The sequence below is a fragment of the Myotis davidii genome, unplaced genomic scaffold, assembly GCF_000327345.1.
Source record: "Myotis davidii unplaced genomic scaffold, ASM32734v1 scaffold580, whole genome shotgun sequence".
NCBI classification, from domain to species: Eukaryota; Metazoa; Chordata; class Mammalia; order Chiroptera; family Vespertilionidae; genus Myotis; species Myotis davidii.
The window spans coordinates 1,876,243-1,894,948 of record NW_006293313.1 but is presented as its reverse complement, the minus strand read 5'-3'; the positions used below and the strand labels follow the sequence as shown (position 1 = coordinate 1,894,948).

Here is an 18,706-nt window from a genome sequence, read left to right as displayed (position 1 = left end):
AGGGAGAGGGAGAAAGAGATAGAAACATCAATGATAAGAGAGAACCATCAATCAACCTGGGCATGTGCCTGAATGGGAATTGAATTGTGACCTCCTGGTTCATGTGTTGATGCTCAACCTCTGAGCCACACTGTCCGGGCTTACCTCCTTTTATTTAAATGAACTTTAGCTAAATTACACCCTGGGGTGAATATAAAAAGAAATAATTATTTTCTGGGCTTTTATAATTGCCTAGAGGCCCAGTATACAAAATTCATGCACGGAGGGTGGAGGAGGTGGGGGAGGGGGTCCCTCAGCTTGGCCTGCACCCTCTCCAATCCAGGAACCCTCAACATCCTTCTCGCATTCTGGGATCGCTGGCTCCTAAACACTTGCCTGCCTGCCTGATAGCCCCTAACTGCCTCTGCTTGCCAGCCTGGTCACCCCCTAACTCGTCCCCTGCCAGCTTGGTTGCCCCCTAACTGCCCCCTGCCAGCCTGGTCGCCCCCTAACTGCCCCCCTGCCGGCCTGGTCACCCCCTAACTGTCCGGAAGGAAGTTGGATGTCTAGAAGATGTCCCGTCAACTTGGGCTAATTAGTATATTACCCCTTTATTAGTATAGATTCAGTCTTTGCAACATTTCTAAGAGGGTGGAGAAGAGATAAATACTCCCAGAACACCTCTTCTGAGCCAAGACTTTGACATTTACTTCATTCTCCAAAAAGCCTTGTTAGTGGAAATGTTCTCCATATTATAATGAAGGAAACTGAGCAGTCAAGTACTACACCAAAGGCCACTGTGTGGGTAAGGGCATGGGTATGGGGAGGGCAGCTCAAGGCTCCCTCTTAGGTCTGAGTTAAAGTCCATGTTCTTTCTATCACATGGTGCTAGAATTCTGTGAAAAAGGTAGGCATCCCAATTAACAGATAGTATGACTGAGGTAAAGAGAGTGATGGGACTGTCTCAATTTTGTAGTATATCAGTATTTTAGGCACTAGGAATAAAATTAAAGTTGTTTTTTGTTTGTTTGTTTTTGGAAGAGTGCAAGATCAGACTGGGGGACAGGGTGTGAAATAGTATCCTTTTGTATGCTAACTTTATTTCTGTTTGATGCCCACAGTGAATTATCAGGGTTTCCAAATAGTGAGGTTTTAGAGAATTAAGCTTGTTGTGGCTATATGTATTTCAAATCAAATTCCAGTATTACCCTTGGTGCTTGCTAGAGACGACCTCAGAAGGAACATATTTTATATACTAGAAATTAATGAAACTCTATTTTACCAAACCATGCATCCTAGGCTTCCTAGCTTCTCACTCCCTTGCCTCACAATATTATAATATCTGAGAGGTATGAAAGGACCTTATCTTGGACTTTATTTCTTCTTACAAGAAATAAATTTCTTATTTGGAAATAATTTTTAATTCTGCACAGCACTGTACTTCCTCTTGCGTTGGGAAAGAATATTTTCCTTCCAAACCTCCCTCGTGCTGTTTTGTTGTTTTTTTTCATCCTCTTTATTTGTGTTGGCTTTTATGAAGCCTTCCGTTCTGCTGAGTGAACGCATTTGGCTTAGTACCAAATGAGAGTCAGCACTTAGCCTAGAAGTATCGTTTTTCCAACAAGACAGAATAAGGGAAACCCCGCCTTTTACACCCACTACTAATTAGCATAGGACAAAATCAAGTTGTTGCATCACTGGCCCATCATTTGTGAATTTCTCCTTCCACAGCTCTCATTTCTGCTGAGAATGAGTTTGAGACACATGGAGAATATGCCTCTACACCATGCAAGCCCTCCAGGAGCACCGAGGCCATGCTGGAAGCCATGGGTTTTTTCAGCACTGGTTATGGTGCTGCTAGTCTGTTCCTTCAGCACAGTAGCCTTCACTCTTTTCCCACTCAAGGTGAGTAGATAACAGTACCTGAGATTGCTATTGGTTATAATCCTTTTGTCTTTTGTAAGTCTGGTATTGTCATTGCCACTCAGTATTGTTAGAGCTAGTTGAAAGGGACATGGAAGTGGAGATAATCTAATTTGTCACGACATATGGCTTTAGAGGCTTATCTAAGTGTCATGAAATGAAAGGTATTGGAAAATGCTAAACGTTAGATGGAGAAAATTGCTCAATTAAATTAGCCATTTGACAGATGCCTGTGGAGTACTTTCTCCCTTTTTGGAACTTTGCTAAATAAACCCTTTAGGTGGAATGAAAAGGTGTAAAATATAATACTTGCTCTCAAGGAAAGAGATGCAAACTCTAGTCTAATGGAGGGAAGTGACATAAAAATATGGTGGAAGATGGGATAAGGTAAGTGACAGGTGGTTAGTGTATCTCTGAGGAGGGAAATGGCATTGACTAGGAGTAAGAAGGTCTGGATTCTGGTTCTAGGTCTCCCAATAACTAGCTGTATGGATTCTCATTCTCAGTTTCTTTGTCTGAGAAATGGTGGTAGGAGAATGGATTTATTTATTATAAAGTCCCTTCTAGCTATAAGATAGTGATTTATAATTCATCTAAGGGTGGTATAGAATATAAATGCTTTAGAAGTTCAAGGGTGGGCTAGGGTGATCAAGGAAGGTTTCATGGAGGAAGGGTGAAACAGATTCCTAATTGGGAAGCCCCTGATGCTGATCAGGAATTTCCCATTGAGCTCCAGTCCAAGTTGTGGGTCTAGTGAAGAGAATGGAGATCCTTTAAGTTTTTATTAGAAGTTTTTAAACTGTTGGCTGCACAGCACTGAGCAAAAATAAATTAAAAAATGCTTTATGTCATTTAGGATTTAGCCCATTTTTAGGTATGTTTGAAGATTCTGAGCCTTGGGGAGAGTAAGGTGATACATACCTATTTAAGAAAGGACTGTGATGCGAAATCAGGAACTGCTGAAACATTTTTCTTAGGGAATTGGCCAGCAAAGATTTCAAAGATACAGTTCTCCAACTTAAGATATTTGAAAGCAATGGAGAAAAAATGTAGGAGCAAGCAGTACACTGTAGTTGATGTTGGGGCAAGTGTAGCTTTCCCCCAATTTTTACACAATAGCCCATTAGTCAGTATTGCACAGGGATAGACAAGTATACAGAGGCATTTCTAAACCACATCTCCACTCTCTCAGGGAAGGTATCAAGCAATAGTCTGAATTTTCTAGAGCAGTGAAGCTTTGAGCAGAAAGAAGAGAATTGTTAGGAGTTCTGAGTGTTTAGATTTCTGAAGAAGGGGAAGGATGAGAATATAGCAATAGCTTAAATTTGGAAGTGCCTTTTCCTCCTCCAAACCACCAAAAATCAAGTCTCATGAGCTAGATGACTTTGAAGAACACAGGACATGTCATGTGTTGCCCATCCCTGCACATGAATGGGGATCCAATGCACAGAAGAGGGGGAAAATACCTTTTTTAAAGGCACACAGTGGCTCTTGCAAAGGGACAGAGGAATTTCAGGGGCATGGAGGATTTGATACCTCTTACCAGAATGGAACTTACCCGTCTCATATGCTTGAGCTCTGATTCTGGATTCTCTCTCCCAGACAACCCATAGCTTCTCAATGAAAAGTTCTGCCCCTAAAGAAATAGCCCAGAGTTTGTTCCAAATTTGGAGATGTTTCATACTGTTCTGAAAGGATGCCATCATGGTGTATTTCCTATGGGAAAAGCCAAGGACCTGGTTGACAATACCAGGTTGTGTGCTCCACTTTCCATTGACTGCACTGCCCTTTCCTTATTGACCACAAACAAGTGTACTTGGAAAAGAGGCCTGAGTAGCTGGCGGAAGGTGAGTCATTATGACGGGGCTGCTTCCACCTTCTCACAAGACCCATGAACCTTGGAGTTTAGATTATTTTAATCAGCACTCTTGTTTTTATATACAACATTCCACTTCCCAGCTTCCCCAGGCACTAATTCACCAAGCTTTAGACAGGAAGATTGGCTTCGTCTAGATCAGCGGTTCTCAACCTGGGGGTCGAACAACCCTTTCACAGGGGTCACCTAAGACCATCAGAAAACACATATATAATTACATATTGTTTTTGTGATTAATCACTATGCTTTAATTATGTTCAATTTGTAACAATGAAACTGGGGGTCACCACAAAATGAGGAATTGTATTAAAGGGTTGCGGGATTAGGAAGGTTGAGAACCACTGTTCTAGACCAACAGAAATTTATTTGGGAGAACATTATTTTCAGTTCTCCCCTTCTTCTTTCAAAAGACAGTCAACTGAAAAGGATTGGCTATGAGCCCAAGCAATTTCAACAACTCCTCAGTGAAAATAGCCTCACAGAAGTTGTCCCTAAGAAACCAAATGTTCAGGCAGGTCCCCTGTTTTAATGAAAAGAAGGATACTTCCAAAAGGGGAAGTTGTGCTTCTACTTAAAAGCAGAGTAGATTCTGTTTCCAAAGGATGATCTGATGAGGGTTGGTTTGGAGAAAGAATTATTGAGCTTTGGCCATTTGAACCCAACTATGTGAATCTTGGCTTAAATCAAATGGGGTACAAGAGCAACTGACCCTCTTCAGCAAAAATGAACTAAATTCAACCAAGCTGAAAGCCCCATATGCTTCTTTAGAAGTGGATATTTGCTTCTTCCAGATATGCCCAGAATTATAAATAGATACTGCCCCACAGAGACCTGTGCGTCAGACAGGCTCTGTTTGGATCTCAGCCTGGTTGGCCTCGTATCAGCTGCATAACCTTGGGCTAGTTACTTAATCTCTTTCATACATTTCCACATCTGCAAATGAGCATGCTGCCAATTCTCATTTTACAGATTTGTGGTAAGGATTAATGAGACAGAACAGTGCCTGACCCATAAGTAGCCTTTCAGCACACTGTAGTGGTTAATATTTGCACCATTACTATTAATGACAGTACAGTGAATATAAATTTCAAAAGACTTTAACAATGTTGGTATTCCTTGCTTATCTATTTCACTTCCTCCATCAAAGACTACCTCTGCCAAATACTAGTAGACGATTTTTGTGACTGGACAGATTTTCACTGGTGGTAGTAATTAGATAATATCACAACTGTGATTTCTGTATCTTATATACTAGACATTACAGCAGCCCAAGCTATAGTCTTTAGGATGTCTGTCTCTGGCCATTAGTCTATGACCTTAAGCTTCTCAACACTCTTTAGACATGAAAGTACAGAGCACAGATACTATCTACGGCTCTTACATCAGCATCCATTTATATTTAGATTGTTACGCAATTGCTCCATGAATGCAGTCGTCTTTCTAGAAAGATTATAAACTTCTTAAGAAGCAAATGCCATAAATTACTTGTTTCTCCTGCTTATAATGCTGTATAATGTTGGGAATATAGTTGCTTAAGTTTTATTCAGTTCTTTATTATAATCAGCATCATTATCAATATATCTAATATTGAATAAGCAGGATTTAGACACAGAATATCTGGGCAAAGCCCTTCACAAGAATAGCTCCATTTAAATCATGACCAATTTCAATGAGCTAGATGCTATTATATTTCTCATTTTATAAATGAGGAAATAAAAGTTAAGGGACTCCCTGTCACATGCCTATCATGAGTTAAACTAAATGGAATTTCAACATCTCTTCTAAGAAATCCCAAGATGCAGAAGAGATAATTGCAAAAGCGAAAACAAACACAGGAATCTAGTGATTTATTATAAAATAGTGGCTTTCAAACGTTTTGATTGTATCCCTCTACTGAAATAAAAATGTTTTTTACTTTGATTTCAATCCCAAAATATATGCTATTATACATTTTATCCAAGTACTAACACTATGTATATTAAAAAGATACACAAAATAGAAATAAGGGTGAACCAAATAATATGTTTAATATAGTTTATTTATAGTGCAAAACCATCTTGCTTTACCAAAGTATTATATTTTATAGAATATGCTAATATATAACAAATACTTCTAAAATAACTGAACTAATATTTTAGTAGAGTAATTTTTCAATATTACTTTTATTTTCTTATATTAGTTTAACACTTTATGATACAATAATTTGAAGGTTCTATTCTAAGTTAATGTACCTTGATTCATGGTTTTGCTTGCCATAACTAAAAAAAAAAATGACCTCACAAAGAAAAGTAGATCAAAATGGAAAAATGTGTTCTTTAGTGTGCTTATCATGCTAAATTTCTTTTTAATTCTCACCTGAGGATATGTTTTTATTGATTTTTAGAGAGAGAGGAAGGGGGAGAGAGGTAGAGTGAGGGAGAGACAAAAACATTGATGTGGAAGAGAAACATAGATTTGTTGCCTTCCATATGTGCCCCAACTGGGGGTTGAACCTGAAACCTAGGTGTCCTGATTGGGAATTGAACCTGCAACCTTTTGGTCTACAGGACGATGCTCCACCAACTGAGCCACCAGGGCAGAGCTAACACTGACTTTTTAATACCCATTCACTGTTATAAAGTTTTTATGTTCTTAAAAAAAAATTAAATAAAGTTGGTCCTTATTCCATTCATGCTTTTCCTTCCTTCCTTCCACAATTTAAATTCCATGGTTTACAATTATAAACCTAACCTTGCATTAACCCACTCACTTTTTTCTCTCTCTTTCTTAATTATATTCTTCAGGTTTTTGCAACACTGAAGTCCCACTTGAAGTTAGTGGCCATAAATTTAAATTTAGACCTTTCAACAAAGTCTTTTTCCTCAGTTGTATTCAACTGTGAAAGACACAGAGCAGCTGGATTTAGTCAATATTGACAATTTTCCAGGATGGCAAATCTGTCAGAATATAATTTTCTGTTCTCCCTTACACCAAAATCCCTCCAATTTATTTTTTTCTCATTTACTTTTCAACTCATTCAAATGAAGCTTCTGTTCTCAACATATCGAGGAGCCTACTTTCATCAAGGACCTCAGTGACTGCCACGCCCATCTGTCAATTCTCTGTCCTCTTCTTTCTTAACCCACCAACAGCATTTGACATAGCTGATCACTCCTCTTTCCTGAAACACTTTCTTCTCTTGGTTTCCAAATATCACACTACCTCTGTTTCCTTTCTGACTCACTGGCCTTTCCTTCTTAACTTCCTTTGCTGGTTCTTCCTCATTCCCTGACCTCTAAACATTGCAGTGTGCCAGGGCTCCTCCCTATCTACACTCACTGGCTTGATGATTTCATAGTCTCCAGTCTTAAAGCATCACATGGTAGCTGATGACTCCAAACTTATATCATCAGAACTCCTTAAATTCCATCTTCACAGATCCAATTGCCTATCTGATTCTCCTACCTAGATATTTAATAAGCCTCACACACTTGACATGTCCCAAAGCAAACTCATGATTCTTTCTGTTCCCATCATTTACTCTTCTTAAGTCTTGCTCATTTGAATGATTCCAATGACTCAAATCTTGGAGTCTTCTTGGACTCCTCTCATTTTCTCATCCCATATCCATGTCAGGACCTCTGTTGGCTCTATTTCCAATCACTTATCACCATGTCCTCTGCTAGAACCTTGGTTGGAGGCACTGTGATTTCTTGCCCAGATGTCTACAAGGATCTCTTAGCTTGTCTCACTGCTTTTGCGTTCCCTCCCTTCATTTATTCCTAGCAAAGAAATCTTATTTAAAAAATGTGCAACATCTTAAGTTCAAAAAGTCTTTTAAGTACTTTACCATATGGTAACCAATATACTTTACATAGTAACAATTTTTTTTTATTATGCTTTATCTTACTACAAGTATTTAAAGCGTGTAAACTGTGGTATGTTGCAACAGTTTGAAACTGAGGTCTTCCCAGGTTATTTCAGTTATTATATATGACACGTGATTGTCTGGATATTAAACAAGGTTGGCTTAATTGACCTGAGTTATAAATATTTCTATAGCTTCTAACTATTTCAAATAAAAATAAACATAAATAGAAATTCTATTACTTTATTCTCACATGCCAAGGGACCACCTTGTGTAAACACTGGGGTGTGGAAATTACTGTTTATGGAAAATTTCTATAGCCTGAGAGGAAGAGAGTTCAAGATCAAATAGATGTCCTGTGGGTAGAGGTTAGGTGGATGGAATGAGACCTTAATATTTGCCTAGAAGGTTCAAAAGGGTAACTAGGTAATAAAAGGTAAAGGACGAGGCCAGCCATCTGTAAAGGGAAGCTGAGACAGACGAGACAGGGTGGAAGGAGGATTTTTTTTTTTGAACTTGGTTAGCAAAAGAAGTTTCCTTCAGGAATATGAAGCTCTAAATAAACCAATTAAGAAAGTTGTGACATTGTCATTATCCTGACCAATTTTTCTTTTTCTTACCCTACAGGCAGTCAGTGAGCCCTGTGTAGCTAAGTTTGGTAAGTAACCTGTTTTGCATGCCTTCTTTTTACATTTCTTAGTATTTGATGCAAGAAGGCACATTCCAATGCTGTTGAGGAAGCCTTTATCCTATTTTATTCATTTTTCAGCTACTATTCATAACTGCTCATCATGTGCCAATCAGTTGTCTAGGAACTGAGGATTCTGAGGTCACACAGATAGACTAGCATGAAGCTAATATCAAGGTCATATCTCTGGGCAGGAACGCATATCACTCTTACAGGCCTGGGAATCTGAGATACAGGAACCTACTTTTAATACAAGGTTTTAATAAACACACTATTCACATTTCTACAATTTTTCTCTCTGACAAACCTAAAGTCCTCCTCACATTTCACATATTGCCGGTGTTCAGCAGTGTGTGTGTGTGTGTGGGGGGGGTATTTTTGTTTCTAAATGTATAACAGAGGAATGAGTGTTGGGGGGAAGGAGTGGCCACTTTCTCTGCTCCTTTCTCTTTCCTCTTAGTTCCTGAGTCACTTTCCCTTATAGTGACCTGGTATTTGCTTAGAAAACACACTAAAATATACAGTTAAATTGAACCTTAGAGTATGTCTTAAAAGACATAAAAAAATAAAAATAAATGCATTTTGGGTTGTTTATATGTTTCAGGCCAAACCTGCACTTTCAGCTGAGAGAGAACATTTCTAGAGATAACTACAACCCCTGCTTCCTGGACAGTGCAAACTGCCAGGCTCCCCAGGCTCCTGGGAATTAGGAAATCCCTTTTCACTGGTCTCTGTCTTTGTGATTAGTTTTGCTTTTCTAGTAAATGGAGTAAAACTCATGATATGTTTGAAATTCCCTTTTGATGTGGTAAAGTTGAGGACTTCAAGTGGTGGTCTGTGAGTGGCCCCTGTCACAGAATTAAATAAGAGAACCAGTGACACTTCTTCCTGGTGATTTGCTTGCCTATTGACTAGGTGTACTACATGTCAAGCAAGAGGAAATTTACTGGGCTTTGGGATTGCCCATACAGGGAGACTTTGCTTCTTGCTCTAATGATCTTTCCTTTATGATCCTTCAGAATCTATCCTCAAAGGTGTATATCATTCATATACATATAAATAGGAATTTAAGTCAATATGTTATTTCTTCCAGGGTATTTTCTTATCAAAGTTCTTTCTACTTATGAGATAAAGGCTTTGCCCCCATAGCAAAAATTATGGAGAATTAGTGAATAGGCCAGATAAGTATTTTGGGTGGTAAAAGCATTTCCTGAGCCTCTGAAATCACACTTCTGTATACAAACAATTAACAATAGTAAAATATGTAAATTTCATATATACCTATGAAAATAAATCACTAAGTCTTGACCCTTTCCCCACCCCCTGTGATACATTAAGCTAGAGATACTTATATTTAAACAGTCAAATTATTTCCGTTTCTAAACTGACAAATTTACCCAGTAGCTATTTTTGGAGGGTTTGGCTAATGATATCTCAAAGGATTCTTGAGTGATATATACCCATAAACTACAGATTCATAAGGAAGGTCTCATTGATAAAGTGACACATAGTAAATAGTACTTACATAGAAAAGCATGAACACACTTCCTGGACTGCCATCCCTGGTTATCAGTCCTGGTGCATAATTCTTCTCTCCCTCTCTCCTTTTTTCTTTCTTTCACCTACTGATCAACAAGACATATAATGCCACCTAAAACTTAACCCCCTTTCTCTGTTCCAAATCCATTTCCTTAGAATTCCCCAAGTACGTGAAGCATTTAGGATTTGCAATTTTTCTAAAACAAGGAACAGCTAGATACTTAATATACTCAAATTGTGGCTGGAGATGATCAGTATAGACCAGGTAAAGAAACAAACTATAAGGCGGAAAGAACTATACAACCAGGAAGATGATGGAATCATTAAATGATGATGCTTTCCATTTTCCCCCTCCCTTGTAAATTTCTTACAGGACCATCGCCTTCAAGATGGCAAATGGCATCTCCTAAGCCTCCTTGTGTGAGTCAGATAGCTGACTGGAAGCTGAAGATACTTCGGGATGGCTTGTATTCCATTTATGGCGAAGTGGCTCCCAATACAACCTACAAGGAACCAGCTCCTTTTGAAGTGCGGCTGCGTAAAAACGAAGGCATCATACAAGTCCTAACAAACAAAGCTACAATCCAGAATGTAGGAGGGACTTATGAGTTGCATGCTGGAGATATAATAGACTTGATCTTCAATGCTGAACATCAGGTTCTAAAGAATAATACGTACTGGGGGGTCATACTGCTAGCCAATCCCCAATTCATCTCCTAGAGTCTTGATTTGGTCTCCCCATCCATTTCAGCACATGCAGAGATCTGGTGGGTGGGTTGGAGGAGACAGATTTTCAATGCCTACAGTTTGGGTACACAAATCAACACAACAAACAGAACTCCTCTGCAGACGAATTTTCATCTCTCATGGTCATTGGAAAGAGACTCAGAGGAAGGACCAAAGATATTTGGTTACCCCTAGGATTGGGTTGGCAAAGACAGTACTAATCCATAATAAAATGAATATGGGTGGTTAAAGGGCAGAGGCTTCTCAAAGAGTCTTTGTCTAACCTTTGAATTCCTGGGTGGAAAAATGAAGTCTTATTCTCATGGGAGTCTTACTTGGTATGCTGAAAGGATCCAGCACTGTAGCCTGGCCTTGTTCCCATATTCTTGGGCTGTTTCACTTTATTCTCCCATACTCCCAACTTCTGAGACCCTCCTAATAAAAAGCAGTCAGACTGGCAGGGTGCCCACCGATATGCCAACAACACTCCTCTTTAAATGCAATGATATTAGAGGATAGAGAACTCTCTAGAAAGATACTGGGATAGGGGCACAGGTGGCATGGAATGGAATGCACTTTATTTGGGAATTTCCCTTGATTTCATTCATCATACTCAGGATACAGGCTACTTTCAAAGCCAGTAGGTTGAAGAGGTCATTCTGAACCTTCACATAGGGTTTCATGAGAAGTCGTTGGTATGTGTGTCTGAACATTGTCAATGGTAAAGATAGAGAAAGCTTTAGTAATCACAATATCTCACCCAGAAATTGGTACTACCAATGCTGGATAATGTCCTGGAATGATTTCATGTATTTAGTTGGCTAACCATGGTTTATAAAGTGCTTTCGCATATCACATGGCAACTCTATAAAGTTAATGGGGCAGGTATTTGGGGCACAATGAGAATACGAAGGCAGATAGAGCATAAGTAACTTGTCTCAACACACAGAACTAGTGATTAATGGGGTCAATAGGCTTCCCACTGCATCACCGCCTTAGCTTTAGAGTTGGTATTTCTGCCATCATGTTACAGATGATAAAGTTTAGCAGGTTCAATTTTCAGGAAGTGTACTCCCGTTCAGCCCAAAGTGGGTGGAGGAAAGCTGTAACAGGTCTTTCCTTTCTTGACAATCTTCTTTTCCTTTCTCTACTTGGAGCAGGGGGCACAGGGGTGTTGCTCAGGGCTTACTCCAACCAAATCCCTTTCCTCACTTTGAAGAGCCTGTCTTAGTCAAATGTGTACAAACTCAACTCAATGCCAGCCTGCTAAAGTTTGGAACTCTGTTCAATTAATATGCTACTTGTTGGTTCTTTTTGATATCTATATAATATGAGTATATGTTAACCAAATTTAAAATATTTATGGATATTTATATAAAGCTGCATTATGTTAATAGTGTCACATATAAAGCTAACTTAAGTATATTTGTATTGTGTATAACAAAAATTCTCTGGGAACAGGTTGAACCTGAGGCCAAGTTGTTTCTTAGTATTTTTCTAAACACCATGCCTTGTCCATCTTGCATTTGTGTATCTTCTCAGGAAATTAAAGTTATATCACTTTTATTTATGGAAACTTGGTGGAGTTGATCGTTATTAATTTATAAGCAACAGTCTGCTGGAATGGGTTGGCACTCATTTGTGAGAGCTGATGGTTAAATTTTTGGTAGTTTTTCAATGTGGTTATTAAATATTGCCAAATTGACCATGGTGGGGTTAGTTATACCATGGGAATGGGCAAACACTACCAATCAGGTGTGTGTGTGTGTGGTGTTTTTTGGGGGATTTGTGTTTTTTTTGAGAGCCCATTCACCAGCACACCACTGTTTGTAAAACTCTCCTTCGTAATGACTCCTCTTTGCTTCTGCCTCATTCCTGAGGCAATCAAGGCAGACAAGAGAACGAGTGAAATTATATTCCCAGCAAAATCCTCACTTGGTAGTGATTTCTCAGGGCGAGGAGAGGTCTCCTCAGCTACAACCAGAGAGATAACTACCAACAGATGATCTTCGGAGGGCCCTGGGGTTGTAACTTCAGCTTTTGTTTTCAATGCATACTGTTTCCTCAAATAGTTACTTATCTTTTAAACCTATAATAAAATGTATCTTGGTAAGTGGACTGTGACTGACTTATCTGTGGCTTATCAAACTACAGTTAGTGAGCTAGAGAACAGGAGGACACATCTGAAGATTCCTTGTGTATATGTAACACTGCTTGGCAAGTGTTAGGCTGAAGTAAGAGCTGGATGCCATTAGCTTTTGGTTGTAACCCAATATCTAATGGGTTAGTGAGACAAGTTCACTATCTGACTTCCACCCACCTCAACTCCACCCCACTCAATCTCGTCATCAATCCTTCTCACACTAACTGTTATTACCTTCTATTTTGCCCCATCAAAACTAACCTATAGTGTGATACATCCCTGCAGGGTTAAGTCTCTGCTTCTGAAGATAGCCGTTAATTGAAAAGTGATGTAGTCTTGTGCATTTGATGGAGAAGACTAACTCCTTAGAGGAAGTATATCTGTATCTTGAAGAAGAAATTCCTGTATTTGTGTGTTCTATATCAAAAAAGCAATTTCATTTGTAGGGGTGGGAGGACATTTTTTATGTAGAAGCAAAAACCTGACTGACTTATGGTGGGGGGTCTGAGGACTGGCTTTAAGAAGAAATTATAAATGATGCCCTGACAGGTACACTTTTCCTGATCTGAAAGGACATCTCTATATTTTGGGGTCACTCCACTGGTCATGACTCTCCTGTGAGTCCCACATCTATCCACAGGAAATCTGTGCACATGCCTTGGCCCTATAAACTCAGAGAATATGAGCTCAATGTGGCAAGATTCTCCCACCTCTACTGCCAAGGAGTTGGCCTCTCTCCCCAGATTTCCAGGTGGAGTCAGACTCTAAACTGCTGATAGAGGCACCAGTTCTCTATATCTCTATTGCAAGAAATATATTTCAAAGCTCTTTTTAGGTCTCCCTTGAAGTCCTCCTATCAGGCTTAAGGTAGAAAGTTTCACTGCTTTTCATCTCCCTTGCAAAGGGCATGGGTGAGGACTCACACATGGCCACAGCTCTCTTTTTATAAATGTTATCACAACCTCTCCTTCTCCCCACTCCTTTTAGGATCTTGGTCCAGCTAAAGTATCCTAAGAGCCATGGGGAAGGGAGCCTCATTCCTTTTGTGAATTCTGCACACTGGTGGTGGCAAATGTCTTACTCTCATTTTTATATCCAGGTACCCATCATATTATGCCTGAGTAAAACTGAGTCAGGAAGAGTCCCACTCTAACATCCAGTGATCTGAATCTAATCTAAGTCTAAAAGGGATCTGGGAGACCTCTAATAAAATGTAGAAGTACAACAGCCCCAAACCATCATCACAGGAGCAATAAAATAAAGGCTTAATGCAAAGGCAGAGGGAGAAAAAATTATTATTCAAAAAAGTTAGACTTAAGAACATATTTTCCCAGCATGCTTGAAAGAAAAAGTGATCCCTATACTCCCTTTACAGTCTACTGCATAAACATGTTTAGGAATGAGGCCTAGGAATCAACTTTGTAACCAACTCTGACTCACAGTTATTCTTATGCACACTACAGTTTAGGAATCACTATTTTATGGCATGCAACTTTATTTCTCCAAATATTTAAAAAGTCAAAGCTTCTAAACAAATAAACAAAATAAAAAGCAAAACAACAAAAACGAAGTTGGTGATCCCCATGAGACTCACCATAACTCATCTCTCATCACAAAAGCAAGTGGCCTTCTATCCTCTATTGGAATCTGAACGAAGGTCAGGCTCTTCACTTTTCATAACTTAATGGCATCCTTGTCACTTGAACCTTGGCCATCTAAGGCATACAAGCCTTGCCACAACCAATACCACATTATCTACCCATCAACCCTCAAATATTTATCTCTAATCCAAGTTGCTCTCCTTTCCCCCAGACTTACAAATCCAAATGTCTGCTCAACAATTTCACATTTGAGGTATAATGAACATCTCAAGTTCAACATGTCCAAAATGAATCTCTTAGTTTCCCCAAACCAGCTTTTCTTGGAGCTCCCGCCCCCATTTTAATTATATTACATGGACTAAAAACATCTGAGTCATATAGTCACTCTGGACTCCTGCCATTCACCCATTTATCCTGTGAAGAAGTCATATGGTCGTACCTACAAAGAGAATCGACCTCTTTTCTGCTATGACTCTTGGTCCATGCCTCCAAGATTATTTCAGAAACTTCCTAACTGGTTATTCTGCTTCTACCTTTGTGATCAAACAAACTTGTTTTCAAATCCCAAATTTTGCCATTTACTACTTATTTGGATCTTGGAGAAAATATCTACCCACTCTGAGACTCAATTTATTGTTTGTTTTGTTTATTCAATGCCTGACATATACTTGAAATTTAAATATTTGCTAAACCAAATAATAATTTTAGAACAGACTTAAAATACCAACCAATATATGTAAAATTCCTGATACATAGTAGATATTAAAATGGTGGCAGCTATTGATTTTCTTTTTATTAAAAATTTGAATTTATTCCTACGTTTTTAAACTTTGTTGTTTTTCCCATAGAGATGTTTATTTAACATCTCTTTTGTTCTACCTCCTTCTCAAGAAAAGGTAAGGCCCAAGATAAAAGTATTTTACTTATTCAATGCTCTATCATTAGCAACCAAAATCATACTTGGATCACTGAAATAATTCAACAAATATTGAAGGGAATGAACAAAAAAGATGTGACCCTGGTTCTTGGTTAGAATGATCAGCAAGACATATGTTGCAAATAGCCTCTCAAAATTGTGTGCTCACTTCCATTCGTCTAGGTTTTTTAAAACTAAATACAGTAATATATGAAACATCCTAGGTACCTAAATCAAAAGTACTCAGTGAAAGTTGGCTGCTATCCCCGTTGTACCCACACCACCATACCATCATGATGGCCATCTTTTCATTATCCTTGCTTCCCTAGGAAGTGGTATCCTAGAGCCCATTAGCTTGCTTTACCATAGGAATGCTTTCACCAAATTTTAAGTGCCTTTGGCTCTTATTATATACTAAAGGCCTGGTGCACAAAATTCATGCACTAGGGGGTGGGGGTCCCTCAGCTCAGCCTGCCCCCTCTCACAGTCTGGGAGCCCTCAGTGAATGTCCTACTGACGGCTTAAGCCACAGTCTAGCAGCAGAGGCTCGGAGCAGCCGCTCTGTGTATGTGTGTGTGTGCACGTGTGCATGTGTGTGTGTGCACACACACTGGGAGCCTGCCCCCAGCCACACGGGGAGGCTTGGAGCAGGTGCCCTTCTGTGTTGACCTCTCAGGCTCCTGGATGCGCCTGCATGTTGTTCTCTCCCTTGAGTGGCGGTCAGGGTGGGCTGGAAGCTTGGCTTCCTCCATCGCTAGGGGCAACCCAAGCCTCCAGCTCCGTGGCCACCACTCAAGGGATAGAACAACACACAATAAGCCTTCCTTCCCCTGGCTGCTGGCACGGGTTTTCCTCCAGCACCCGGGATCCAGGCCTTTGGCCGGCCCCAGCAGAGAAGCCAAGCCTCTTCAGTCTTCAGTCTTCACTCCGGCCGGAGCCTTCAGTCTCTGCTCCATGCTGGTGTATGCAAATTAACCACCATCTTTCCTTGGTTAATTTGCATACTCATCCGATTGGCTGAGTAGCGGAGTGGAGTGACACCATGGGTGTAGCGGAGTGACACCAATTTGCATGTTTCTCTTCTGCTAGTTTAGATTAGACACCCAGCACATGAAATCATGTGCTTGTAGGGTCCCTAAGGCCTACCCTGCAATCAGGGCCATGTCCGCTGCCCTGCGCTGCTCTGCAACACTGCTTGCTGCCGCCCTGGAATTCTCTGCAACACTGCCACTGCCCTGGGACAGTCCGTGACGCTGGTTGCCACTGCTGCTGCCCCGCGAGCCCTGCGACGTGAAGCCCTGGGATGCTCCACCACACTGCCTCTGCCCTGCGACCCTCCGTGCCGCTGCCGCTGCCACGCGAGTCCAGTCCCCAGTCCCGCTCTGCTGACACTCAGCCTGGTTCCCATGGTTCCCTATTGGCCATTCAGCAATGGGAGCCTGCGGGCTGGGAGGAGGGACCAAGAGGTGGTCAATGCACCTCATAGCAACTGGTCATTGGTTATTCTGGTCGCGATGCCTGGCTTTTTATTATTCATTTGTATTAGGAACACTATGTGCATCTTCTCCAAAAATGATTCTTAGAACAATGTTATTGTATTATGTGTCACCCTTTATGGCAGATACATTAAAGAAAACTGATTTCTCATGAACTTGAAGTCATATCTCTGTGGGGATTTTTCCTCACATTTTCTATAGAGCAAGAAAGAATTTAGTAATATGTGAGATTTCGGAATGCACACACTGTCCCTTGGTAAAGGCATTATTAAGTGTCTAGAACTTTGAATTTGTTATTATTTCAAATGAATATTTTTGGAAATACGGACTGTGTTTTCAATCATAGGTGTTGTCAGATGCTACCTTACATTGTGACTTGCCTCTTCAACAAGGCTTTTTAGAGAGATTATTTTCAGAATGGTGAAATTATCATATCTGAAGTCTAGTCTTCAGGTTATACGGTCAAAAACTAAATTTTATCAGTCTTAGAGTTTATAAATCTTTCAGGAATTGCATAACAAAATGCAGAAGGCAGAGAGTTATAAATAGCATTGTCTGGGAATTTAAATTCTAACCAGACAGTTATTGGTAGCCATGGAGTCCAAGCCAGAGTGGTTAGGTAGAGGATCCAAATGAATAATGGCCACATACCAAACAATGAACAAATATTTCCTGGGGCCAATTATATCCCGGAGATTATAGTAGGTACCCAGAGGGGATATAAAAATGCAGAGATATAATGCCTGTTCTTAAGCAGTTTATAGTTCATCAGCGAACCAGATAGGTAAACCAATGATCAGAGGATTGTGTATCTGATAATTGCTCTAATGGAAGTATATTAGTCCATGAAAGAAAAGAAGGAGAACCCGACCAAAGACAATGGCTTTGGTGATGAGGATAAGGAATAGATTGAGAAAAAAAAATTATGACATAGAATCATCAGACTTTAGTGATTGTGGTAGGTACCATTGGGGTTTCTGCCAAGCTCATAATAGTTTCCTTATCAGACTTCCTTATCCACAGGGGTGGGTTGAGCAGTCTTATTTTCACCATGTAAGACCATTTTCTTAGCCAGAATTGACTTTTCCAGGATTAACTACCCTGAGGTGGTTTCTTGACTGGAAAAGATCAAAATTTGGGAGCTATGGTAGCTTATATTCCTCCTGTAAAGTGGTCGGAGAAGCAGAGAAAGTCCATTTGGCTGAGACAGAAGAACGAGAGGGATACGCTGAGAAAAGGAGAAGTGAAAGATGGGAAGAAACCCTACTGAACTGTTCTTGACCCATAAGGGTCCAGCTATGTTCCTGTCTTTGGATTTTATGAGAACCTCTAGACCTTTATGACAAATCCCACTTTCTTCTTCCCCCACTCAGCTAGCTTCAATTGGTTTCTATTAATTGAAATCAGTCTTTTTTATTTTTTTATTGATTTCAGAGAGGAAGGGAGAGGAAGAGAGAGATAGAAACAACATCAATAATGAGAGAGAATCATTGATCCGCTGCCTCCTGCATGCCTGCCACTGGGGATCGAGCCTGCACCCCAAAGCATGTGCCCTTGGGTGGAATCGAACTCAGGACCCTTCAGTCCACAGGCTGACACTCTATCCACTGAGCCAAATCAGGTAGGGCTTGAAATCAGGGTCTTAACTAATACAGTACAGTGATTGAGTTGAGGTGAGGTATGAAGAAAAAGAAAGGACCTATTTGGTACACTGAGGAGGATGGTGGTGGTGTTTTCATGGTCGGGGATAGGGAAGGAAAGTTTGGGTTGGATGAGATAATGAGTTAAGTTTTATAAATGCATAGTTTGAGATGTTTGTAGGAATATCTCAGTGGGCATGACTAATAAGTAGTTGGAATTCAGGTGTCACATGAGATGGGACAAATATTTGAAAGTCAGCAGTCATTAGGGTGGTGTCACTGATGTGGATGCAATCACCTGAAAGGGTTTGGAGTGTAAAGGGAACAAAGGA

The 18,706-nt window shown here is 40.0% G+C and overlaps 1 protein-coding gene across 1 annotated transcript; it reads left to right on the top strand.

Annotated features, from left to right (window-relative positions):
• Positions 1-1,595: 1,595 nt before the first annotated feature.
• On the top strand, positions 1,596-12,133 carry TNFSF18 (tumor necrosis factor superfamily member 18). The gene is made up of 3 exons (XM_015566073.1): positions 1,596-1,884; positions 8,253-8,283; positions 10,226-12,133. Exons 1-3 carry the CDS (start codon positions 1,729-1,731, stop codon positions 10,570-10,572), a joined length of 534 nt encoding a protein of 177 aa, XP_015421559.1. The 5' UTR covers positions 1,596-1,728; the 3' UTR covers positions 10,573-12,133.
• The last annotated feature ends 6,573 nt before the right edge of the window (positions 12,134-18,706 follow it).